The following is a 27,649-nucleotide window of genomic DNA, read 5'->3' as shown; positions in this document are numbered from 1 at the left end:
TGCCCATTGTGGGCACTGATTGGCATCCATTGCGGCACTGATTGGCATCCATTTTTTGTGTCCTCATCCCTGGTGGTCTAGGTTGGCATCCTTTTTTTATTTTTATTTTTTTTATCCCTGGTGGTCTATATGGCCATCCCTGGTGGTCCAGTGGGCATCCCTGGTGGTCCAGTGGGCATCCTCGGGCGGGCTGTGCTGATAATCGATCAGCACAAACCCCCCCCCCCCTGTCACAGGAGCAGCCGATCGGCTCTCCTCTACTCACGTCTGACAGACGCGAGTGAGGAAAAGACGATTACCGGCTTTTCCTATTTACATCGTGATCAGCCGTGATTGGACAGGGCTGATCACGTGGTAAAGAGTCTCCGTGAGAGACTCTTTACCTTGATCGGTGTTGCGGGGTGTCAGACTGACACCCTGCAACAGCGATCGCCGCGATGCGCGCCCCCGGGGGGGAGCATCGGCTCAGAATCCTGAGGACGTCATATGACGTCCAGTCAGGATTCTACAACCACTTTGCCGACGTCAATCTGTCATTGGCGGGTGGCAAGTGGTTAAAGCGGTGGTTCACCCATAAAAACGACTTCCCCCTATTACACTGCCCCCCCCGCATTACAATACGAATATGCCATTAATTTCTTTTTGGCTGCTGTACATACCTGGGTACAGCTATTCACCCGTGTCCTCCGGGTTTCGAGTCCCGCGGGAGTGGGCGTTCCTACCATGGCGATGATTGACGTTTTGACTAAAAAACGAGCTCCCCCCGTCGCGTAAGCAGCGTCACGATTGGCGGAAGGAGCCGAACGGCCAGTCGGCGCTATACTGCGCCTGCGCATCGCAGTTCGGCTCCTTTCGCCAGTCGTGACGCGGCTTACGCGACGGGGGGGGAGCTCATTTTTTAGTCAAAACGTCAATCACCGCCATGGTAGGAACGCCCACTCCCGCGGGACTCGCAACCCGGAGGACACGGGTGAATAGCTGTACCCAGGTATGTACAGCAGCCAAAAAAAAATTAAAGGCATAATCGTATTGTAATGCGGGGGGGGGCAGTGTAATAGGGGGAAGTCGTTTTTATGGGTGAACCACCGCTTTAAGTATATAGCTCTTAATTTGTAGAACAACCCATTCAGTTTGCAAATAAAATGAAAAATGTGTATATGTGTGTAAAAATAAATATAATATGTGTGGTAATGAGAGATGTGTATGTATATGTATGTGTGTGTGTGTGTATGTGTGTGTGTATATATATATATATTTTTTTTTAAAGTAATCTCTGTTCTCGGCTGCATAAGGGACTTGGAGAGGTGGGGATTGAGAACAGCCGCACACTGATCTTCCCAGTGAGCAAGGGGGGGGTGTCAGCATAATTCTGATCACTGGAGGACAGACAGGCTGTTCTCCCAGCACAGCTGGAAAACTGACCACACTGGGATGGCAGTGCTGCTTTGTCTAGTCAGTTGGATGCTGCTTTGTCTGGTCAGTTTGAAATAAGAAAGCAGGAGGGACTGGCAGGATCACCAGGTATTTGACATGAAGAAAGCAATACAAAAAGAGCAGGATACTTTAACACAAGTACAGTTGAACCTTGGATTATGAGCATAATCCATTCCAGGAGAATGCTTGTAATCCAAAGCACTCGCATATCAAAGCGAGTTTCCCCATTGAAGTCCAATGGGAAAAAAAGATCATTTGTTCCCCATTGACTTCTGAGGCATGCAATACCGCATTTGTCCAGAGGTGGCGGGGCGCTGGAGAGCCTCGGAAATACTCAGGGACAGTTCGGCTGATCTCGGAAACACTCGGAACTGAGTACTTACCAATGATTCCGAGTATTTCCGAACCGTTCTGAGTGTCACCGGCTCCCCCGCCCCTCTGGCCAAATGCGGTACTGCACACGCCATTAGCTTGAATTCTGCTTGTTTTGCGAGACAACATTCGCAAACTGAGTCAGAATAAAAAAGTTGCTTATTATTCAAAACGCTTGTTAACCGCGTTACTAGTAAACCAAAGTTCCACTGTACATGGTACCACAGACACCTATCAGGAATATGAAATGTTGAGGTAACATTCTTTACTACTCCAATATCTACACACATGTACTTAAAGGGGTTGTAAAGGAAAAAAACTATTTTCATAATAAGCATCCTTTACCTGCAGACATTCCTCTTTTCACTTCCTCATTGTTCGTCTTTGCTCAGAAGTTGCTCTATTTCTTCTCTGTTGTGTTCACTTCCTGCTTGTCTGATTTTACTGACCACCGTGAAGGGAGGCTTTACTGCGGTGGTCAGTAACGTGCTCGCCCCCTCCTGGGAACTACATCTGTGTGGCAGGACGCTCTCTACGTGTTAGAGACTTCAAGGAGGTGTGAATTACTGGGCGTGCCGCAATTCATACTGGGAAATGTAGTTCTTACATGAACGAGCGCCGCAAACCAGGAAGTGAATGAGAGAACAGATACTAGAATGCCGGAGGTGCAAGATGTGTACATGTGCCCGTTATCATTGGTGATTAGGCCACTAGATCTTTCCTGATATTGAGTGCCATGTGCAGTTAAATATGACGCTGTCCATTTTTATTTGAGCCATCTCAAAGCAGGGCACTTTATATCCAGCATGATACAATGGCACTTTATATCCAGCATGATACAATGGCACTTTATATCCAACATGATACACTGGCACTTTATATCCAGCATGATACAATGGCACTTTATATCCAACATGATACACTGGCACTTTATATCCAGCATGATACAATGGCACTTTATATCCAGCATGATACAATGGCACTTTATATCCAGCATGATACAATGGCACTTTATATCCAACATGATACACTGGCACTTTATATCCAGCACGATACAATGGCACTTTATATCCAGCATGATACAATGGCACTTTATATCCAGCATGATACACTGGCACTTTATATCCAGCATGATACACTGGCACTTTATATCCAGCATGATACACTGGCACTTTATATCCAGCATGATACAATGGCACTTTATATCCAGCATGATACAATGGCACTTTATATCCAGCATGATACACTGGCACTTTATATCCAGCATGATACAATGGCACTTTATATCCAGCATGATACAATGGCACTTTATATCCAGCATGATACACTGGCACTTTATATCCAGCATGATACAATGGCACTTTATATCCAGCATGATACAATGGCACTTTATATCCAACATGATACACTGGCACTTTATATCCAGCATGATACAATGGCTCTTTTGACACCCTGAAAGTATCCAATGTGCATTCCAGTCCTCAGTGCTAACTACAATTCACTGCCCATATAGGATTTATGTATCTGAGTACCCTTGTGTTGGGTTCTGTGTTTAACACTCAACAAATGCAATGAAGAGAGAAAGGTGTATATTGAGTAAACATTTTGCCATATACATCATATGTTCTGTATCCCATGGGAAGGCTTTCCCCAGGATTTTGGAGAATATGTGCCCACAGTGCCAAATGAGCATTTGTAAGGTTCGGTTACATTAGATGATGGCATGCAGCTGGCATTTTGCTTCAACACAAAAGTCTTTTTTTTTTTTTTTTACACTGGTCGCTTTAAAGCCTCTTACACATGATCGGACTTCCATCGGTCAAATCCGTGTATTTTTGTGTGAAGGGTGTTGTCCATGAACTTGTTCTGCATACAGACGGCAGAACATTTTCAGCCAACAGACACCAAACTACTTGTTTTTTCAGCTCTTTACCGCCACCCATTGGGAAACTTCTGCTATTGTCTGATGTTTAGCATTGGTTCGGAGCATGCGTGTTTGTACTTTTGGATTTTAGTCTGACGGATTTGTGTACACATGATCGGATGACCCGACGGAACACATTTGTTAGACAATTTGAGAGCATGCACAGCCAACGTTTGTTATTGGAAATTCCAACAATTGTTGTCGGAATATCCGATCGTGTGTACGGGCCTTTCGTTTCTACACACAGTGGTTAATGGAGGTGATTTTGTGTACAGTGGCACAGGACCTTCCCTAAAGTGTTATCACAATTTCAGAAGCATACAATTCTCTATAATATGTTTGGACTGTATGCTGCAGCATTAACAATACCCTATGTTTGCACTAAACTCTAACATTACCATCCCTTTGTATTGTAGTCTATAGCGTTAAAGGCTAGTTTACACTTGTGTTGGTTAGTAACGCACATTAAAGCACCTACCGCTTTATCATACTTTTTATTGATGTGTTTTTGTGATGCCATTTTGAAGCTATAAAATGTCACTAAATCCACATCATAAAAACTATCAATAAATTGTGTATTACATGCTGTTCATACTCACTCAATATGAGTCAATATGAGATTTGATTTCAGTACTCAAAAACCTGGTTGATCTTGCTACTCTCTATCTGCACCTTCTCTTCGTGTCCCCAATTCAACTAGAGATTTCACGGCTGTGGTGGCAACTCTGCACTTGCTCATTTTTCAGTGAGTTTCTATGCTGAGAATTTCATCCCTATCACATTCAAGCAGCCCATGTGACTATAGAGTCACACATGTGGACGTATGCACAGTGGTAAATGACAGCCCACTTCCTCCCTCCTCCATGCCCATTAACTAGCTATACACAGTGGGGGTGGGATATTACATATAGATTAATGGAGGCTTCATGTCTCTTATTTTTAGACACAGGCTGCAGGGGCATGACAAAGCCTGTGACTGGCAGAAATCCGCTCCTACCATGTTATTGCCAAAAATTTATAAAGATTTGATTTCAAATATATATTTGTATGATAATATCAATACATTTTTAAATTACTTATTTTTACTCTGTACTCCCCAAAGTTTTTTTTTTTTTTTTAACATGTGACCAGCAGCAGGAGACTAAAAGCTCCTCCTGCTTATGTTTCCCTGCAGACAGGCTGGGAAAGAGCTGGGTCATGTGACAGCTGTATATTGATTAGGAAAAAGGTAATTTTTATTTTTTCATTCAAATAATTACATTGCCATCATTCATATTCATATACAAAAATCGAAGAAACAAAGTAAATTGTTCCAAAAGTGCAACTTGCGCTTTAAAGACTCCTGACATGCCACATTTGGCATGTCATTTTTTTGGGGGGGTACCTAGTTTTGACAGGTACCAGCTCCCACTTCCGCTTGCCGCGCCACAAGCAGAAGTTCTCCCCTCCACCTACCTTCCTGCAATCTTCTGGGCATGTCACAGTTCCCAGTAGATTACCCAGCCATTCAGCGCGACTCGCACTGTGCGCACCCGGCTGTGAAGCCGCAAGCTGTCACAGCCAGGTGCCGGCACTTGCAATGCCGGCGCCGTGGAGAGGCAGAGAAGCGATGCTACAGACTACACTTCTTGTAGCTGCTGACCTTTTAATAAACAAACGGGTGAAACTCCTCTTTAAACCCTGTGTGCTATCACTTTAAGGTAGCTTGGAAATGCCCTATGTGTGTTGGTTTTTTTTTGTTTACAAAGGGGAAATAATGATGAGGAAGTCACCCAGATTTCATGCTTATGGTATTTTTTTTTTTTGTTTTGTTTTTTGTTTCGTTTTTTACTGGTGACTCAGTAATACTCCCACTCATCAGTTTCATGACTTATTAGTACCCCCACTCAGCAGATCTCCAGCTCATCGGTTTCTCAGCTTAGTAGATCCCCCCCCCCCAATCTGCAGTTTCCTGGCTCTGCATTTACCCCACTCGCACACAGACGGCTGATCCTCGTTCGGCTGATCTCCTGCATTTTATTTAGTGTGCTTTGATTTTCATTCAGAAAGCTTAAAAAGCACCTCAAATGCCACATTTTGAAGACGGTGTAAAAAAAGGCCCATTTGTGCCCTTCACCAAACCGAATGTTCACATGCTTTTGGCCATACTGTATTTGTCCACAGCAGCATTTTGCACCTATCTTCTACAGTGGGATATCTGTCAGATGTCTGGCTACTGGCACTTGTATTAAAGAGACCATGTTGCCAGACCATTCATTTCCACAAACAAATTTTCCATAAGAATATTTTTTGGGTAAAAGTGTGCCCATATGAGCTTTTGCTGTATTTGATGCAATTTTTTTTTTACATTGTAAAAGCCTCACTTGTGTAGACATTAAAAAGCCCTGAGACTGCTGTTGGGCTCGGCCATCTTGGATGTGATGTCTGCTGACTCAGGGCTGTTACTTAAAGCGGGAGTTCACCCATTTATTACATTTTTTCCTCTTTTCCCCTTAGATGGCTGCTCGTTTGGTCTAGGGGAATCAGCTATTTGTTTTAAAATATGATCCGTACTTACCCGTTTTCGAGCTGCATCTTCTCCGTCGCTTCCGGGGTATGGGTCTTCGGGAGCGGGCGTTCCTTCTTGATTGACAGTCTTCCGAGAGGCTTCCGACGGTCGCATCCATCGCGTCACTCGTAGCCGAAAGAAGCCGAACGTCGGTGCGGCTCTATACTGCGCCTGCGCACCGACGTTCGGCTTCTTTCGGAAAATCGTGACGCGATGGATGCGACCGTCGGAAGCCTCTAGGAAGACTGTCAATCAAGAAGGAACGCCCAGTCCCGCAGCCCATACCCGGAAGCGACGGAGAGGATGCATCTCGTAAACGGTAAGTACGGATCATATTTTAAAACAACTAGCCGATTCCCCTAGGAAAAACGAGCATTAATCTAAGGGGAAAATGTGCTCTCTAAGGGTGAACCTCCGCTTTAAGTGACACATTGGGGGTTATTGACGAAAGGCAAATTCACTTTGCACTGAAAGTGCACCGCAAGTGTTCTTGGACGTGCAGTCGCTGTAGATCTGAGGGGGACATGCAAGGGCATTTTAGCTTGCACATGATTGGATGATAAAATCATTTCGGAGCTTCACCTTAGATCTACAGCGACTGCACTTCCAAGTGGATTTGCCTTTCGTAATTAACCCCATTGTAGTATTTTCTTAACCTTTAATGTAGTTTCTATAGGAGAAGTAATGTGATTTGGTTAGAAATCACTGCATTCATGTTCAAATCACATGCAATTCTTTATAGTGCAATTTGTATGGGCTCAAATCGCACCACACAAAAAAATAGGTATTAGTAATTGGTATTGGTGAGTACTTGATAAAAAGTATCTGTATTAACTCTTAAAGCGGAGTTCCGGCCACAATTTCACTCTTTTTAATATAAATACCCCTGTAATACACAAGCTTAATGTATTCTAGTAAAGTTAGTCTGTAAACTAAGGTCCGTTTTGTTAGGTTTTTACAGCATTTAGACACTTTATGAAATAGAAATTGACTGGGGCCATCTTAAGTGTGGGCATCATGAAGCCAGACTGTATGACTTCCTGGATTTCAGCCTTGCAGATCTCGCACATGCTCAGTGCTGCAGAAGCAGTGTCAGATCAGGTTTCAGCACCTGTGCTGTCCAAGTCACATGATTCTTTGAGACTGGGGAGTGCACAGACTCCTGGAAAGTTACACCCACTACATTCCCAGGAGTCTGTGCGGTGTAGGTTAGGAAGCATTAAGCACCTAGGTGCAGGAAGAGGGAAGATTAACTATTCTGCCTAGCAACAACACTTTGAAGGCATCTAAAAATAAAAAATAAATTCTTAAAGGACTAATGACATTTTTTTAAAACTACTGATGTAATGTTATATTTATGGGTGGAACTCCACTTTAAAAAAAATGGTATTGGTGCATTCCTCTTTCTCTTTTTTTTTTTTTTTTTTTTTTTTTTTTTTTTTAGCTGATTTTTCTAAAAACATGCAGCTTGCAAAGTGGTAGGATGGGAACATTTGCTAGGAAGTCAATAATGGTGGGGAATTGTTGTAATAAAGGCAGTTCCCCTTTAAAGATCAAGAGTATGCCCTCCTATAATTTCAGGGAAAGAGCATTTTCCTTTTGTAGAGCTAAAAGCTGCCCTCATTGGGAAACAAATGATATCCAGATTTATGTTAAATTGTTACATTGTCCTGACATTGCAGCATTTCTCTCTGCATAATGTTCCCTTGGCATTGTATACCAAGCATATTACAGCTTTGGTAATAAAATGCTTTGATAGCTTTGTGTTTTTATGATCACAATAATGATTTAGAAAAAAAACAATGGCAAGAAAGTCATTTAATTGTTCACAGAGTTTGTGGATCAGAATTGTTTATCACCAAATATGGTTTTTCTGTGGATGCTTTGGAGTGTAAACTGAAGATGGTTATTTATAACCCTCACTGATTCAATCAGTTATGTTTTGTGTTGCAGAAGGTTGGGAGAAGTTGAAAGAAGTTGTCCTCTTCCCTTCTTCCTGCAGGCCTGGAAAGATATTTTCAAAATCTAGGAAACGGTTCAAATATATCAGGAGCCAGTCAGTATAAAGGCTGCTTTAATCTTGCAGCCTGTGTAGGTTGGAGGACCAGTTATTGTGTTAAAGCGGGGGTTCACCCTTAGAGGGCACTTTTTCCCCTTAGATTCCTGCTCGTTTTCTCTAGGGGAATCGGCAATTTGTTTTAAAATATGTGCAGTACTTACCCGTTTACGAGATGCATCCTCTCCGTCGCTTCCGGGTATGGGCTGCGGGAATGGGCGTTCCTTCTTGATTGACAGTCTTCCGAAAGGCTTCCGACGGTCGCATCCATCGCGTCACGATTTTCCGAAAGAAGCCGAACGTCGGTGCGCAGTATAGAGCCGCACCGGCGTTCGGCTTCTTTCGGCTACGAGTGACGCGATGGATGCGACCGTCGGAAGCCTGTCAATCAAGAAGGAACGCCCGCTCCCGAAGACCCATACCCGGAAGCGACGGAAGAAGATGCAGCTCGAAAACGGGTAAGTACTAGGGTTGTCCAGATACCGATACTAGTATCGGTATCGGGACCGATACCGAGTATTTGCGGGAGTACTCGTACTCGCGCAAATGCTCCCGATACCTAAATAGAATACTTTTTTTGTATTTATCAACATGTTCTATGAAAATTCTTTGAGTTTTTTACTACTGCGTGACAAGCAAATAAAACATTTTTATTCATTTTTACTCATTTTTATTCTTTTATAATGTCTTGAGTTAGAGTTCTTCATAATTCTAAAGAAAATATCCTTAGTCTGTATTGTGGTTTGAAAACTGTCACATGACATTTAAAAAAAGTATCGGTATTCGGTATCGGCGACTACATGAAAAAAAGTATCGGTACTTGTACTCGGTCCTAAAAAAGTGGTATCGGGACAACCCTAGTAAGTACTGCTCATATTTTAATACAAATAGCCGATTCCCCTAGACCGAACGAGCAGGAATCTATGGGGAGAAAGAAAAAAATGTTAGAAATGGGTGAACTCCCGCTTTAAGCCTCGTACACACACTCGGTTTCCTCGGCAAGAACCGGCAAGAAAACTGCTGGCAGAGCTTTCTTGCCGAGTCTACCGTGCGTGTGTACGAGGCTTTGAGGTTTCTCATCAAGAAAACTGCCCAGAATCTCGAAGAGAAAAATAGAGAACCTGCGCTCTATTTTCTCGTCGTGATTCTCGGCAGTGTTTTCCTGTCGAGAAATTTGAGCGTGTGTATCCATGGAAACCCGGGTGCGCATGCTCGAAATTACTTTGACGCATGCGCGGTAGCTTCCAAGGCATAGGTAGGGTGAAGCAAGATGGCGGCGACGGCATCGAATGTGACGATCGCATTTGTGCCATTCAAAAGAAAATCTTGCCAGGAATCTCAACAGGAAAAACTTTTTTTTTTCTTGAGGAGAATCCCGGCCGTGTGTACAGGGCTTTAGAGCTGATAGTACATGCTTGTACTAATGTCAGAACTGATTCTCTTCCCATCAAAGAAAAAGCAGCTACAAGCAGGTTGGAGGTCTACTGTCCGGTTCCCAATATGACAGCACCATAGCTGGCCATGTGTGCATGGACACATAGGATAATGTGCCCCCATATGGCAACAGTTGAACTCTTATTAATGCCCAGAGTACCAGTTAAAAGGATTTTTAATAACCTAATCCTTTAATGCAGGATCCCTCCATTCTATCAGACCAACAGCCATAGTCTCTTCTATATGGAGCTTCAGTGGTTGCAGGTACTTCGATGGCCCTGCATTTTATGTGATGCGATACCAATAGCCCTGAACTGTAGGTGAGAACACCAAGGTACCACTCATAAGCTTGCTGCCAGGGGAGCAAGCGATGAGGTACTTAGGTTTTACTGGTATCCTAGACCTTAAAGCGGGAGTTCACCCATTTGTAAAAAAAAAAAAATTCTCCCCTTAGCTTCCTGCTCGTTTTTACTAGGGGAATCGGCTATTTATTTTAAAATATGAGCAGTACTTACCCGTTTTCGAGCTGCATCTTCTTCCGTCGCTTCCGGGTATGGGTCTTCGGGAGCGGGCGTTCCTTCTTGATTGACAACCTTCCGAGAGGCTTCCGACGGTCGCATCCATCGCGTCACTCGTAGCCGAAAGAAGCCGAACGTCGGTGCGGCTCTATACTGCGCCTGAGCACCGACGTTCGGCTTCTTTCGGAAAATCGTGACGCGATGGATGCGACCGTCGGAAGCCTCTCGGAAGGTTGTCAATCAAGAAGGAACGCCCATTCCCGAAGCCCATACCCGGAAGCGACGGAGAGGATGCATCTCGTAAACGGGTAAGTACTGCACATATTTTAAAATAAATAGCCGATTCCCCTAGTAAAAACGAGCAGGAATCTAAGGGGAAAATGTGCCCTCTAAGGGTGAACCCCCGCTTTAAGAAAATGTAACTTTTGCTATGTGAGTGAGCCCCACCGCAAAGGTTTTTATTGTGTGAATGCCTGTGTTCCCCAGCTTCCCTGTTTACATTCATCAGCTTGGTGTTTGGGTTAGGGGTGCAACGGATCGTCATTGATCCGTGATCCGAACCGAAAAAGATTGATCCGAACCGCACACACGTGATCCGAGGATTGTTTTCTAAAAAAAAAAATAATAATTTGCGCATGTTCAGTCCACACACAGCGTGGTCATGGCGAACGGAGGAGCTTGAATGCCCCGCGTCATTTAAATTCCCTGTATGGGAGCATTTTGGCTTCCCTGTCAAATATAATGATGAAGGAAAGAGGTTAGTGGATAAAACCGTGACGGTGTGTAGGCACTGTGGCACAAGAATGCCATATGACAGTGGGAACACATCAAGTATTGTCACTAGGGGTGCAACTGATCCGTACAGATCAGCACCTTCGGGTCGGGACACACGGCGATCCACGGGCCTCCCGGTCCATAGGAAAGGCCGCGGCTTCGGCCTAGCTATCGAAGCGGCGGCCATCGAGGTCCACCCGGCGCGGGGGATGCAGGCTGCTCCTCGGAAGTTTGTGGGCACTTGAGCTCAATATGTCATTGACTCCTAACAGCCCAGCGATGAGCTCCATGGTGCACCTTGAGGAATCCACACGGGGAGCCGCTGCCGCCGCCGCACTGGGCGTCCTGCTGCTTGCCAGAGAAGAGAGAGGAGGCGATCAGGGGGGATCTGTATGGACTGAGCACGTAGGGGGGATTTTCACTAGACACTCAGCCCGCCGATCAATGACACTAAAGGGATCTGACGATTGGGATAGTTCAGGTCACAGTAGGGAACTGATGACACCACTTTCGTACATGGGGCTGCGACTTCCACTTGGCTGCACATATAAGTATTGCGAGATGCAGTTATTTCAACACAAAACAGAGCTTATACGCTTAAATACAGTATTTGTAAATCTGACGGACTGTTTAAATGTGAAAATCAGAGGTGTTCTGTCACATTAGCAATAAACAGTCCGTCGGATTTCCAAACACTGTATTTAAGCGTATAAGCTCTGTTTTGTGTTGAGAAGAACTGTGAAATCTAAAACTCTGGTGGGTGTAACAAGATTTGTCTTTTTTTTGTTTGTTTTTTTGCTGATCCGAAAATGATCCGATCCGTGACTCCTGATCCGAGGATCGATCCGATCCGTGAGTTTTTTGATCCATTGCACCCCTAGTTTGGGTGGGCAGACTGGCCAAAAACATGGATTTTACCTGGACCTGAAGATTATGCCTACACTGGCACTGTTCAAAAGTACTCGGGTAGCCTCAACTGCTGGGTATTATGGCACTATGTGGCTCTTTCCAGAGATTACTTAAAGGGGTTGTAAAGGAAAACATTTTTTTCATAATAAGCATCCTTTACCTGCAGACATTCCTCTTTTCACTTCCTCATTGTTCATTTTTGCTCAGAAGTTGCTCTATTTCTTCTCTGTTCTGTTCACTTCCTGTTTGTTTGATTTTACTGACCACAGTGAAGGGAGGCTTTACTGCGGTGGTCAGTAAGGTGCTCACCCCCTCCTGGGAACTACATCTGTGTGGCAGGGTGCTCTCTACAAGTTAGAGACTTCAAGGAGGTGTGAATTACTGGGCGTGCCGCAATTCATACTGGGAAATGTAGTTCTTACATGAACGAGCGCCGCAAACCAGGAAGTTAATGTGAGAACAGAAACTAGAATGCCGGAGGTGATATAGATGAAGGAATTTAATAGGTATTTACTCGTTTTTTAACCGAATCATTACACTATTCTGTCTGTCTACCTTGCAGACATTTAATTTTAGGCAAAAAAAAAATTCCTTTACAACTCCTTTAAGAAGCAAAGCGTGATGGGGACAAGTAATGCCTTGTTATCTGTAACCATCCACTGGAGGTATTAAAAATTATTTCTAGCAGTGTACATATTCATGGAAAATCAGGTGTATAAATGTAGAGGAGCTGGCACCAGTTTGTAATTTGGAACTTAAAGCTGAACTCCATGAAATATTTGCATTGCATATGTACATTGGCCCAACTTGGCACAAAGTGGAGAGGTATACATCTTCGCCCTCTTCTCCACCTTACCCAGTCAGAGAACACCTTGTGTTCATAAAAAAAAGTGATCCAAGCCAAAATGCAATCAGCACAAGGTCTGGATTGGGAATCGGGTAAGTATATTTGCTTCACTAGGTAGGAAAAAAATAAGTACCTGGCAGGGGGGTTACAGTGGGTGGGCGGCGGATAGGCTTTTGGCCAGAGTTGGACTTCACAGAACATTTTTCCTGTGTAGCCAGTATGAACCAGCTCTTAATCAAATGGCCACATCTGTGCATTTTATTCTGCCAAATATCTTCAGAGATTTGCTTATCTGCTTTCAAATGACACAAATGAGAATCCATTTTGCAGGCATTCCACAGTAACTCATTAAATATGTCTCCTTATTCTTATGGGTAGCGAAGCTCCCATCTTAATTCACCTTTTCTGCAATTTAGATGTCTTGTAAATAAAAGCATGTGGTATTTGTTCCTTTTAGGACTTCAAACAGCAACCAAACAATATCATCCTGCCAGACAATGGAGCCATGTGCCCAAGATGAATTCTTCCAGTCCCTCAACCATGCCGAGCAGACCTTCAAGAAGATGGAGAATTACCTCCATCACAAGCAACTGTGTGATGTGATTCTGATCGCTGGCGATCGTAGGATTCCTGCACACAGGTAAGTCATAAAGATTTAATCAAGGAAAATGGTGCAGGAGGAGACAAAAATGGTTCACATGGTGGACAGTGCTTGGCAATCTGTATGTAAAGTTATTGAAGTCCGATGTGTCAAATCAAATGTGAATTTTAATTTCTTTGTGTGCTTCCCACCCGCGCCCTATTCGCATGGGTTACCCATGTGGATCTGCCGTGGGTAGTTGCAAATGGACCCATACACAAATGTGGCACAGCCAGCAGGGAGACCTGACATGGCTCTACTACAGTTTTGTTATACAATTTAAGTATTTTCCTTGTTCCCAGCCTGTGCTTGGATAGTGAAAAGGAAGTGGACTGTTGAGCTCATATGTCGGCATGTTCCTTGTTAGAGCATAGGCACTGCAGCACAGCTAATTGGTTTCATTATAGAGCTTCACCCTCTCTTTCTGAGCTGTGCTGTACTGAGATGCCAATTTGAAAGCCCTATCAAGGCTCTGAGGTCATGTTTTGTAGCGTTCCAGCATATTCAGGGGTCTGCACCTGGACCAGAAACAACTAATTGCACATACACTAATTAGTATATCTCCATGAGAAACTTAAAGCGGAGGTCCCACTTTAAAAAAAAAAAAATATATATATTTTTAAAGCCAGCAGCTACAAATACAGCAGCTGCTGACTTTTAATACATGGACCTGTCCATGGTGCCCGCGATGTCTGCTGCCGAAGCCGAGCAATCGCTCGGCTGCCCCCACCGCCATCCTTGGTAAGGGAATCGGAAAATGAAGCGTTGCGGCTTCACTTCCTGGTTCCCTACTGCGCATGCGTGAGTAGCGCTGCGTGATTTCACTGGTCCCCGCTGTGTTCTGGGAGCTGTGTCTCCCAGAAGCCAGCAGGGGCACAAAGTAGGCGCCGGAAGTGGCGTAGATCACCGAGGTGATCTATGCCAGGAAGTAGGAGCAAATGCCTGTATTAGACAGGTATCTGCTCCCCCCTGAAAGGTGCCAAATGTGACACCGGAGGGGGGGAGGGTTCCAAAAAGTGGAACTCCACTTTAAAGTGAAATTATGAGCTTAACCTTAACTGCTCTTAAAAATTTCCCCTCTTTGCTCCTAACACCTATTCTTGGTAACCTGCATAAGAAAGATCTGTATACTTATCTATTTTCAGCCTGCTCCGGTCCAGGCATGTAATTCCGCTCCCCTGTGTCCTCCAGAGGAGGTGAGCGCCGACAACAGATGGGCCATTGAAGTCTATAAGTAATGTCACTGCTCCAGGCTTTGCTAGCCGTTGTCGGGATGCTCTCTCCTCTCCCCAGCAGCGCCACACAGGGGACATCTTGTGACGTACCAGAGTGAAAATAGGTAGCTATACAGATCTTTCTTGCACAGGTTAGAAAAAATGTGTTGGAAGGGTGTAGGGGACTGTTTTTAAGAGTAGTTGGAGTTAAAGGGGTTGTAAAGGTAAAAAAAAAAAAAAATCCTAAATCGCTTCCTTTACCTCATCCTTCCATTTTGATTTGAAATGTCCTTATTTTTTCTGAGAAATCCTCACTTCCTGTTCTTCTGTCTGTAACTACACACCATAATGTGAGGCCTTCTGCCTGGTGTGGAGTGTCGTGCTCACCCCCTCCCTTGGACAACAGGGGAGTCAGGATGCACTCTCTACGTTGCAGATAGAGAAATGAGCTGTGTTAGTGGGTGTCCTGACTCTCCTGTTGTCCAAGGGAGGGGGCGAGCACGACACTCCACACCAGGGAGAAAGCCTTGCATTATGGTGTGTAGTTACAGACAGAAGAACAGGAAGTGAGGATTTTTCAGAAGAAATAAGGACTTTTAAAAGCAAAATGGAAGGATGAGGTAAGTGAAGGAGGACTGCACTAAGGTAAAGGAAGCTATTTAGGATAACATTTTTTACCTTTACAACCCCTTTAAGTGAGGAATTCCACTTTAAACTACTTCATGTTTCAATTTAGCAAGCTTTGTCTCTTTTCCAAGGCCCTTTTTTTATTAAAAAATTAAATGTTCCTTTGAGTGGACCCCGCAAACTTCTGTTGATCTATTTAATATTTGTTCTGACTTTTTTTTTACGTCAAAATAGCTGAACAAAGTAATAAAGCAAATATTCTAGAATTGTGTACGAAGATGCTTTTCTTTCACTCCACTGATGCAAATGTCTTGCTTCTGTCAGCACATGGTGCTCGATTACCAACCAAATAATAACAACCTTTCATTGCTTTCAAGTTATGATGATTTAGAGCAGCTTCTTCAAACTGCATTTGTCAGGAAGGTGTATTAAATAATGCATCAGCGTTAGTAGTTTTAGCACACGGATGTCAGATGTAAAATGAATTAGTTATTACATTCTGAAGACTGAATAAAACGTGTCTCTTAATCCTGACTATTTCAGGCTTGTCCTGTCTTCGGTGTCGGACTATTTTGCTGCAATGTTCACCAGTGATGTTCGAGAAGCCAAGCAAGACGAAATTAAAATGGAAGGTGTTGAACCCAATGCGCTGTGGGCCTTAGTTCAGTATTCCTACACAGGTAATCTATTTGCTTGTTATGCAGTGAGTAGGCATTACTTTGCAAACAAATTTCATTTCTACAAAAGAGCAGTCTATAATTAAAGCGGATGTGCCACTAAAAAAAAAAAATATTAAAAGCCAGCAGCTACAAATACTGCAGCTGCTGACTTTTAATATTAGGACACTTACCTGTCCTGGAGTCCAGCGCCGTCCGCAGCAGAGGACGAGCGACCGCTCGTCACTCTGCTGCTCCCCCCGTCATCCTCTGTGAGGGAACCATGAAGTGAAGCGCTCCGGCTTCACTGCCCGGTTCCCTACGGTGCATGCGCGAGTTGCGCTGTGCCGCTGATTGGCTCCCGCTGTGCTCTGGGAGCCGAGTGTTCCCAGAGCACAACGGAGGTTGGGTGGGGGGGCGGTTGGTGACGTTCTGCCCGCAGTAAACCCGAAACTGTGTGGCCGGAAGTGGGTGCAAATACCTGTCTTTAGACAGGTATCTGCACCCCCCTGAAAGGTGTCAAATGTGACACCGGAGGGGGGGGGGGGGGTTCGATCAGCGGGAGTTCCACTTTAGGGTGGAGCTCCGCTTTAAATCGGAGAATAGCAAAGGGAAGACTAAACGGCTCACTCTCCCACAAGTCCAAACTTCTGCCCCTTCTCAGCAAATGTGAGTAAGGTTGTGGGACTGTGAAATGTTAAAAAAATAAAAAAAAATCCCATTTTAGATGGATAAGAAACTGTTAAAACCCCATTCTTTTGAGAGAAATGCTCTTTAAACGGGTTTTATGAGACCCGTCCCCATTGAATTTTTTTCCCTCTCTTCCTGTTATAGTGAAAACTCCACAATTTGTGATCTCTTCCTTTCTTTGAGTCCTGGTGACAGTGGTCCCTAGACAACTAAAGAGAGTAAAGCCTCGTACACACGCACGGTTTTCTCAGCAAGAAAACTGCTGGCAGAGCTTTCTTGCCGAGTAAACCATGCTTGTGTACGAGGCTTTGAGGTTTCTTGTCAAGAAAACTGCCCAGAATCTAGATGAGAAAAATAGAGAACCTGCTCTCTATTTTCTCGTCGTGATTCTCGGCAGTGTTTTCCTGCCGAGAAACTCGAGCGTGTGTATACTTGCCTGTCGCCGTGGAAACCCGCGCATGCTCGAAATTATTTTGACGCATGCGCGGTAGCTTCCAAGGCATAGGTAGGGTGTAGCAAGATGGTGGCGACGGCATCTCATGTGACGAGCGCATGCTAATCGTCAATGGCGTCACCACGTTCGTGCCCTTCTAGAGAACAGTGGTTCTTTTGAATGGAGTGTATGCACACTCGGCTGGCAAGAGATTCTTGCCACGAATCTCGTCGGGAAAACCGTTTTTTTTTTTTCTCGAGATTCTGAGCCGTGTATACAGGGCTTTGATCTCTCTAATGGAGACACATACCGGAATAATAAACTGAAAGGAGTTCCAACTCTCATCACTATGTTTAAAACTAAGACATTTTTTTTTTGGCTTGGATGCACTTTTTTAATGTGCTCTGTTTACTTGGCAGAAATAATTTGTGTACCAAGCTGAAAGGCATGCAAAAAATCCCTGTACGCTTTGCTATTGTTTGGAAGAGTCAGTGTCTGTTAAATATATTTCCTTTTAGAGTCCATATTAGAAGAAGCATGTGTAATCTTGTAGACGGACTGGTGCTCTCAAACTTCTGGGCATGTGCACCGAGATTTGCATACGCCTAGTCTAAATCTCATATGTTTACAGCTTGCGGATGGCTTTTTAATTTTTTTTTTGTTTTTCTGCTGTTCCCTAAAAGACCAGTTAAAGTGGAGTTCCACCCATAAATATAACATTACATCAGTAGTTTTAAAAAAATGTCATTAGTCGTTTACGAAAAAGATTTTTTTTTAGATGCCTTCAAAGTGTTGTTGCTAGGCAGAATAGTTAATCTTCCCGCTTCCTAACCTACACCGCACAGACTCCTGGGAATGTAGTGGGTGTAACTTTCCAGGAGTCTGTGCACTCCCCAGTCTCAAAGAATCATGTGACTTGGACAGCACAGGTGCTGAAACCTGATCTGACACTGCTTGTGCAGCACTGAGCATGTGCAAGATCTGCAAGGCTGAAATCCAGGAAGTCATACAGTCTGGCTTCATGATGCCCACACTTAAGATGGCTCCAGTCAATTTCTATTTTATAAAGTGTCTAAATGCTGTAACAACCTAACAAAACGGACCTTAGTTTACAGACTAACTTTACTAGAATACATTAAGCTTGTGTATTACAGGGGTATTTATATTTAAAAAGTGAAATTGTGGCCGGAAATCCGCTTTAACACCAGAACACGGTGCGGGAAACCCGCGTTCTGTGTGCGTTTCCCACTGTGCTCCAAATGCACTGCATTTGTGATCTGCAGTTGGTGTCAGTGTTAACCTAAAGACACCCCAAATGCAGGTTGCAAATGCAGTGCGTTTGTCTCCACCAGATCGCATAGTACATTAGTACCATGTGATCCAGTTGCTGTGCATTTTAAGTTGTGCATGCACTGAAATGAATGGCCAAAAAATTGTCCTGCACCCAAATCGCATGTGAATCGCGCCGGAATGCACAGCACGTTCCTGTGCATTTCATGGTGTGAACCGGCCCTTAGGCTGGCTTTACACCTGTGCAGTAACGTTCTCACCCACCCCCAGCACAAAGAAAACTGATTTTTTTTTTGAGAAGGCACAATAGTGCGATACTGTGGGGGTGATCAGAATCTGTTGCCACTGTGCAAAGTAAACAATCGGCTTCTAACTTCAGCTTGTTCTGTTTTTTTTTGTCGAAGATAAATTGAAGTTGATTGGTTACTATGCAGAGTTGAATCAGATTCTGCGTGCTCCGGTCCTAGTGCATCCCCTCCCACCATGTGTTGCAACAGGCTGCAATAAACACACACTGCATAAACATGCATTCCAATGAAAGCCACACTTGTTCATAAATTATGTGCATGAATGCTGTAGCCAGATTGCAGAACAATAAAAGATTTCATGGGCATCGATGCTCCACCATACGCATATAGGTGAATCAAGCCCAATAAAGCGACACGAGAATTGAAGTCTGCCAGCAGTATAGAGATCGCCTCTTTCACAATAATCTGCATTGACTCAGTCCAGCTATACATCATACAACCATGTACATATTTCACAGCAATGGTGTCTGTCTTGATATATAAAGATGTCAGAATCCACATTTAAGGTATTGACATGCATGTCTCAATTTAATGTTGTGCAAAGACATCAGATGTGGAAACCATAACCATTATGGCAGACATGAAGATGGCAGGTCCAAACAAGTATGGGGAGAACTCCCTTTTAAATAGTCCAAATTGCAGTCACACCTCACGAAGAAAGGAGACTACCAGAAGTGTGGACATGCAATACAGTATCTTACAGATATTTGATATCTTGCTCTATATACAGCTCACTGAACCATGTGTAAAATAATAAGCTTGCACAGTCAAGATAGGAACTGAGGGCCAGATCCTCAAAAGAGATACGCAGGCGGATCTGCTGTTCCGCCTGCGTATCCCTGTTTCTATCTTTGGAACTGATCCACAGAATCAGTTTCCAAGAGATAGACAGAAGATCCGGCAGGTGTAATAGTTTTACACTGCCGGATCTTAAGATGTGTAATTTGCTTCAAAGTGAACCTGAATGGCGTCCAGCGCCATTCACGATTCACTTACGCAAACTACGTAATTTTTCAAAAACGCGACGCGGGAACGACGGGTATACGTAGCATTGGCTGCCCCTGCTAATAGCAGGGGCAGCCTTACGCAAAAACCGACGTACGCAAACAATGTAAACTGCATACGCAGGGCGCGCGTACAGTTGTGAATCGGCGTTAGTATGCAATTTGCATACTCTACGCTGACCACTATGGGAACGCCACCTAGTGGCCTGCTTAAGAATGCAGCCTAAGATATGACAGCATAAGAGCCTTATGCCAGGCATATCTTAGGCTGCAGTTGGCGTATCGAGGTTCCTGAATCAGGAGCATTCGATACGCAGCGCAATTGCTTACTTGCCCCGGCGTAACTATGGTTACGCAGACGCAATTGCTCTCTGAATCTACCCCACTGAGTGTAAAATCACAATATAGTGCTGTATGGCGATGACAGCATCTGGTCAGCATGCTCTGGATGGAAATGAATGGGGGGCAGTAGAGAAGGTCTGCTCAATAGGACCAAGCCTGCCTGTTCAGTGTAAATGATTCTTTGAGCAGTAAAGCCAGGCACTGTGGTGGCTTACTTTGCGCTGGTTGTACAGGAGCAGAGTCTAGTGTTTTTTGGCCCATTAAACCTATAAAAGGAAATGTGTCCTTCAGGCTCTACCATTAAATTCAAAAGGGCCAAAAAAAGTTCTGGTTATTTACTTCAAGCATCATGCAAGAGGTAACCAGTGATGCAATGCTCATGTGTGAACATGCCCATTGAGAAGAATAGGATTGTTTATCTTGGTTGTTAATGTTCTTCATGAATTGAGCAACAAAACTCTCAGGTGTGAATGGAAGATAATGTGGAGGCAGTATAGTAAAGCCTCGTACACACGATCGGATTTCCATCGGACAAATCGGTGGAATTTTGTGCGAAGGGCGTTGGCCGTGAACTTGTTCTTCATACAGACGGCAGAACCTTTTCAGCCAACCTACACCAAACTATGTGTTTTTTTCTGCTCTTTAGCGCCACCCTTTGGGCACCTTCTGCTAATGTTGTCTTATGGTTAGCATTGGTTTGGAGCATGCATGTTTGTACTTTTGGATTTTAGTCCGATGGACTTGTGTGCACAGGATCGGATAATCCGATGGCACAAATTTGTTGTCGGAAAATTTGAGAGCATGCTATCCCACATTTGTTGTCGGAAATTCTGACAAAAGTTGTCCGATGAAGTGTACAAATGGTCGGATTATACGACAACAACCCTGCCATCACACAATTGTCGGAAAATCCGATCGTGTGTACGGCCTTTAGGCTTGCTTACTAGGAAAGCTCCTGTCTGTTCAGCATGCTCTGTGTTTCATGTGGTGACACGTATGTCAGACCTTGCCCAGTTACAGCTGCAATGTAGTTAAGGGAGCATGCTTACTTTTTGTAAATGGGAACCATTTTTTACATTTTTTTTTTTTTTTTTATTATTTTTTTTTTTTTTTAATAATGGCTACTTATTCATATATATATTTTTTTTAATTATTCTTTTTGCTTCAGACACGCAATTGTTTAATTTCTACAAACTTTATTTTATTTTAGGCCTTGTTTTTTAATCAGAACATAGCCATTTGTGCTCAAGGTCATGTATGAAAACTGCAGATCTTGGAGTAAAACAAAAATAGGTCACTGAGCCAGACTTGTGTGGCAGCCTTTGCTTTGAATGCACTTAATGCACATTGTTTTCTCAGGAGCTTTGACTTGCCTGTCTGCTGCTGGCATATAATTACAGGCTGTTCCATCCCTTTTGAGGTTTCTGAAAATGTTAATTCTGGTGTATCACATCATGTAAGTGGGTTAACCTTAGCTGCATCTGTTTATTAAGTCTTTTGCTGAAATTTCTTATACATCCTCATCTTAAGAAGCAAAGACCGTTAAATCATAATTTTAATCTTGGTTCAGTGATCCATCAAATGTATTATTTCTGCCCTGGTGCATACATACATTGTTTTAAAAATAAGAATATTCGGATTTAACGTACACCTGGACAAATTGTAAGCACCAAAACACTTGTAAAATAAACAATTGGGGTTACTGGGTTTAAGGTTTATTATACTTTATGATTTAAAAGGGAGGTTTATCTTTTATGGCAACTGAAGTGGTCATCAAGCCTGTCCTCAGGGCCCACTAACAGGCCAGGTTTTATGTATTACCTTGGGAAGATGCAGTATTATAGTCTGCAATCACTGAGCAACGAATTATATCACCTGAGATGTATATCAGTTATCTTGCAAACCTGGCCTGTTAGTGGGCCCTGAAGACAGGGTTGGTGACCACTGTTCTAAAGGCTGAAAGATAGATATATATATATATATATATATACCTTTTTTTAAAGTGGATGTAAGCCCTCACATATACCCAGTGAAGTGAACAGCCTCAGATGATACACAGAGATGAAACAAATCTCCCTACACATGTTTTATTTGTACATCTGCTGTCTGCGTTCTACACTGTTTAGAAAGTGAATTCCGGCGTGTTCGAATTTTTCTTCCTGCTTCAGCAGTGGGAGGGGAGTCTGGGCATCCACTGTGTCAGCAAATCTGTGCAATAGACCAGCTCTCTGCTTATCTATCTCTATGCACCCACCCCTATACATATTTCCAGCTGCTCTTATCCACTGTGTTGGAGAACTTGTCAGAAGTTATACTGATAACAGAGGAACGGAGCAGCAGAAAGCCACCAGACTTGTGCTGTGGAGAGAGATAAGTAAACACTGCAGATATATATATTTCTAGGTCAGATTTCATTAATGGCCTTTACATCCACTTTAATGCATTTGCTACCTTTTTTAAAGTGGTTCCAAACACTCAATTTTTTATTTATTTTTTACCTTCATGCATCTGTGCAGAAGCTCCCTCCAAAATACTTACCTGAGCCCCATCGCGGTCCAGTGATGTCCATGAGAGCCTCGGCTCTCCGTGGACTCTCTCTCCTCATTGGCTTAGAGTGGCTTAGTGGACTTTTTTTTTTTTTTAATTCTCTTTTGTGTGTTTCTGGCTGATATTAAAGTAGATGGCTAAACTAAACGGGTTTCAGCTTTTATTTAATGGCAATGTTTCTCTTGGCAGGCCGTCTGGAACTTAAAGAAGAAAACATAGAAAGCCTACTATCCACAGCTTGCCTTCTACAACTCTCACAGGTAGTTGAAGCTTGTTGTAAGTTTCTGATGAAGCAGCTTCACCCTTCCAACTGCCTGGGCATTCGCTCTTTTGCTGATGCGCAAGGATGTACGGATTTGCACAAAGTGGCCCACAGTTACACAATGGTGAGGAGAACTTTCACATGTTTTAGCTACTTTACACCCATATGCTACAGAACAGCTGACAACTGTCTTGTATTAGTTGTAGACCTATAAAGACAAAGAGGCAAATTTATCAAAACTGGAGTTGGCACAATCTGGAGCAGCTGACAACCAATTAGCTTCTATCTTTTTTATTTTCAAAGCTTAAAGTGAAAGTCCATGCAAAAACTAAAATCCCTGAATCTATATTCTTGTTGTGTATATATATATATTTTTTTTTTTTTTTTTTTTGCATAAGTGGTTCACGATTTTACATAAAAATGCCAATCTCTGCAAGGGGACGCAGAAAAACGGAAAATTGTATACTCACCTTTCCGTAATTTTCCTTTCCTGACGCATCTTCATGGCAGCACACAATGGGTTGTGACTCCGCCCCCACAACCTGACAGGATTGGTTACCTATAAATTTGAAGAGGGAACACCCCGCACCATTCTCTGTATATATCATCATTAAACAGCAGGGTGGGATCTGTGTGCTGCCATGAAGATGCGTCAGGAAAGGAAAATTACGGAAAGGTGAGTATACAATTTTCCGTTTTCCTGACGCATTCATGGCAGCACACAATGGGAAATAACTCGCCAGTCGGGAGGGTTTAATGCAATAGTATTTATTTCCTAGTGAGCGGAAGAATTGGCCCTGATGATGGATCTACCAAAGTCGGCTGTAGACAAAAGAGCAGCGTCCACTCTATAGTGGGATATAAACGTATGCCTGGAAGACCAGGTTGCTGCCCTGCAGACGGATTCTGATGAGACACCACAATATGCTGCCCAGGATGTTGCCACTGCCCTGGTCGAGTGCGCTCTGATGCCCTCTGGAACTGTAAGTTGTTGAACGGAGTAGGCCTTCTCGATAGTTTTGACTAGCCAGGAGGCGATGGTACGAGAAGTAGCTGCTTGGCCGCGTCTGGCTCCGTGTGGAATGATCAGGAGAGCCTCTGTCTTTCGAAGGTGAGTGGTAGCCGAAAGGTAGCTGGATATAGTGGTCTTAATGTCCAAGGCGTGGGGTTCGCCGTTCTCGTCCGTAAGGTGTGGAAGGACGATATCCTGGTTGTAGTGGAAGGCCGAAGCAACCTTTGGTAGGAAACGATCTGAAGGCCTTAGTACCACTCTGTCGGATAAGAAGACTAAGTAGGGCTCCTTGACCATCAGAGCCTGGATCTCTGACACCCTTCTGGCTGAAGAAATAGCGATGAGGAAGGATAATTTCAGAGTCAAGTCCCACAGGGAAATGGAGTCAAACGGAAAAAAGGGTGGTAAGGAGAGAGCTTCTAGAACCACCGAAAGGTCCCATGTAGGAAAGGATGGTCTTCTGGGGGGTCTGATCTTCAGACAAGCTCTCATGAACTGAATAACCAGAGGGTGAATAGCCCATCTAGTGCCTGTTTTGGCGGACAGGGCGGATATCTGTACCTTGAGGGTACTTGAATTAAGTCCCTTATCAACGCCCGACTGCAGGAACTCCAGAATTTGGGATGGAGCTGGAGAGACAGGATCCCAGCCTTTTAATTGTGCCATCAGGAAGAATCTTTCCCAAACCCTAGTGTAGGTGGTATTTGTGGAATTTTTCCTGGCTTGCATCAGTGTCGTTATCACCTCTTGGGAGCAACCTTGTTCTCTCAGCCTAATCCTCTCAACCTCCATGCTGTTAGGTGCAGTCTGTCCGGGGCCGGATGGAGGAACTGGCCTTGATATAGGAGATCTGCTGAGAACGGCAGGTGGATTGGAGGCCGGGTGTTGAGCTGCAAGAGGGTCGTGAACCACGGCCTCCTCGGCCAGAATGGCACCACCATGATTACTGTGACTGAGGATCTCCGGAGCCTGGCTAGGAACCTCGCTATTAGAGGAGTTGGGGGAAAGATGTACCCCAGGTTGAAGTCCCACGGGTGTACTAGGCAGTCCGTCCCCTCGGCTGACCGAAAGGGAGCTCTGGAGAGGAATCTCGGGCATTTGGCATTCGCTGGTGTTGCTGCCAAGTCGACCTCTGGGATGCCCCATGCCTTCGTTAGGAGGGAGAATGCCCGGTGGTTCAGGGACCACTCGTTGTTCGAGAGCGATTCCCGACTCAGATAGTCGGCTAGCACATTCTGCGCTGCCGGGACATATACTGCATTCAGATCCAGAAGGTGTATCTGAGCCCACTCCACTATGGGACGAACTTCTTCCGACAGCGTGCGACTCCGGGTACCCCCCTGTCTTCGAATATAGGCCACCGCAACCTTGTTGTCTATTCGGAGGAGGACACTCTTCCCTCGTAGTAGAGGTGCGAAGGCCAAGAGGGCTTGGAAGGCTGCTCGTAGCTCCAATACGTTGGAGACTACACCCTGGGCTGGAAAGTGCCAACGACCCTGGACCGCATGGTCCTGATAATGAGCCCCCCAACCTCTCTGACTGGCGTCCGTAGTCACTATTTCTGGACTTGGAGGGACTATAGGCCTGAATTTTCTGAGGTTGGGGTGGTGAGTCCACCACCAAAGTGAGTGCTTCACCCAGTCGGGAATATGGATGGACTGTGACATTGAGGTCCCGTTCCACTGTCTGAGGAATGCGTTCTGCAACGTTCTCATGTGCCACTGGGACCACTGCACCATGGGTATGGTCGATGCCATGGAGCCCAGCATGCTCAGGCAGGTTCTGGCTGACGGACGTCTGGACGACATTAGGTTTTGTACTTTCTGTACCAAAGGTACCACCTTCTCTGACGGGAGCTGTACCCTGTTCCGCTTGGTATCCAGCTCTGCTCCCAGGAATACCATGACCTGTGAAGGTTGCAGGCTGCTCTTCCGCCAGTTGATCAACCAGCCAAAGTTCTGGAGGGTAGATATTAGGGTCTCCCGCTGGAGGAGCAGAGTCTCCCGATCTTCTGCCAATAGGAGAATGTCGTCTAAGTAGTGGTGCACCCGTAGCCCCTTTTCCCTGAGGAGTGCAATGAGGGGAAGGAGAACCTTCGTGAATGTTCTGGGTGCCGAGGAGATACCAAATGGTAGACATCGGAACTGGAAGTGGCACCCGTTGATGGAGAAACGGAGAAATTTCTGGAAGGCTGGATGGATTGGCACATGGAGATAGGCGTCCGACAAATCTATGGACAGCATCCAGTCTCCCAGATTTACGGCCAGAAGGATGGACTGGAGGCTCTCCATCTTGAAGGCCTCTATTCTGATGCTTGCGTTGAGCCGTTTGAGGTCCAGAACGGGCCGAAGATCCCCCGACTTCTTTCGCACCAAGAATAGAGGGGAATAAAATCCCCTGCCCCTTAGGTGCGGAGGAACCTCTATGACTGCCTCCTTCTGAATTAACTCCGAGACGTACTGCAGGAGCAGTTTCCTCTTGTCCGGGGAAGAAGGAACCTTGGTAGGACGAAAGAAACTTCCTGGGAATGACATAAAATTCCACTTGTGGCCATATCTGATCGTGGAGAGTGTCCACGGGTCTCTTATGTGCTCTGCCCAAATTCGTGCAAAACTCCTGAGCCTGGCGCCCACCTGAGCTGGGTGGGCAGGCGAGCTTTCAAAAGGACTTCTGCTGGTCTCCGGCGGTGAAGGCCTTGGATTTCTGGACCCTCGCAAAGGAAGGACGAGTCGACCTCCAATCCCTTCTGAAATCCTTGCCCGGGTTCTGCCCCCAGCGGTAGGATCTAGTATCCCTGTACCTGTCCGGCAGATTGCGCCTGAAGGCAGGGCCCTTCTGAGGCTTGGGCTTTCTGTCGGAGGGAATAAGTCCAGACTTTCCTCCAGTGACTTTAGAAATTGCTGAGTCCAGTTTCGCACCAAACAGATTCGTGCCGTCATAGGGTATTTTACACCAATTAGACTTGGAAGCAGAGTCAGCGACCCAGGGCTTCAGCCATAAGGCCCTGCGGGCCATTACTGAGGCCAACATAGATCTAGCGGCGGAGCGAATAATGTCCACTGAGGCTCCTGCCATGAAGTCACCTGCTAGCCTGATTTCTTGTAGGGAGGAGAGTACTTCATTCTGGTCAGTCCCTTCTCGGAGGGCTTTTTCCGCATTGGCCGCCCATGCAGAAATGGCCTTAGCCACGGCCGCTGTGGTGATGGCTGGCCTGCAGGCCCCCCCTGCCGAGGAGTAGGCTTTTTTCAGTTCCAAGTCGATCTTACGATCGAGGACATCACGGAAGGTGACCGCATCCTCTATCGGCAAGGTGACATGCCTAGCGAGTCGCATGAGGGATGAGTCCACAATAGGAGCATTAATGAAGGAGGTGACCTTGGACTCCTTTAGAGGGTACAGCTTTGCCAGCTTATTGGACAGGCTGGGCCGCTTGTCCGGCTTTTCCCATTCGTCCCTAATGAGATCCTCCAGTTCCTCAATGAATGGAAATAGCTCAGGATCTTTTCTTAATTCAGGGAAGTATTTCCCAAGTTTTTGGGGCTCTTCTATGGCTTCCTCCCAGCCGATAGCCTCTTTAACAGAGCGGGCAAAGGGCTCCACTAAGCTGAAATCAAATCCTGATGTTGGCTCGCGTTCTCCGAAGTCAGAGTGGGTCTCTGCTAGTTGGGCATACGAGCCATGTGCAGATGAAGGACCCGGAATAGGGTCAGTAGGCATGGCCGTGGTCTCCATGAATGATTCCCGTACCGACTCTCTTAAGATATCCGTGGCCATTCTGGCGTCAGCTTCCTTCTCTCTGGTTGCCTCG

General features: G+C 44.9%; 1 protein-coding gene across 3 annotated transcripts in view; it reads left to right on the top strand.

The window, feature by feature from the left end:
* KLHL5 (kelch like family member 5) overlaps window positions 1–27,649 on the top strand; it is a 120,348-nt gene that overhangs the window by 59,630 nt on the left and 33,069 nt on the right. For all 3 annotated transcript variants that reach the window (XM_040335128.1, XM_040335127.1, XM_040335126.1), the window contains exons 2-4: window positions 13,274–13,456; window positions 15,841–15,977; window positions 22,757–22,953. In XM_040335128.1, coding sequence (XP_040191062.1) covers window positions 13,314–13,456; window positions 15,841–15,977; window positions 22,757–22,953 — 477 coding nt within the window. In that variant the 5' untranslated portion in view covers window positions 13,274–13,313. The remainder of the gene's footprint in view (window positions 1–13,273; window positions 13,457–15,840; window positions 15,978–22,756; window positions 22,954–27,649) is intronic.

Source organism: Rana temporaria, chromosome 1 (assembly GCF_905171775.1).
Source record: "Rana temporaria chromosome 1, aRanTem1.1, whole genome shotgun sequence".
Classification (NCBI taxonomy): Eukaryota; Metazoa; Chordata; class Amphibia; order Anura; family Ranidae; genus Rana; species Rana temporaria.
The sequence above is the reverse complement of the archived record's forward strand: the minus strand, read 5'-3'. Positions and strand labels throughout refer to the sequence as shown.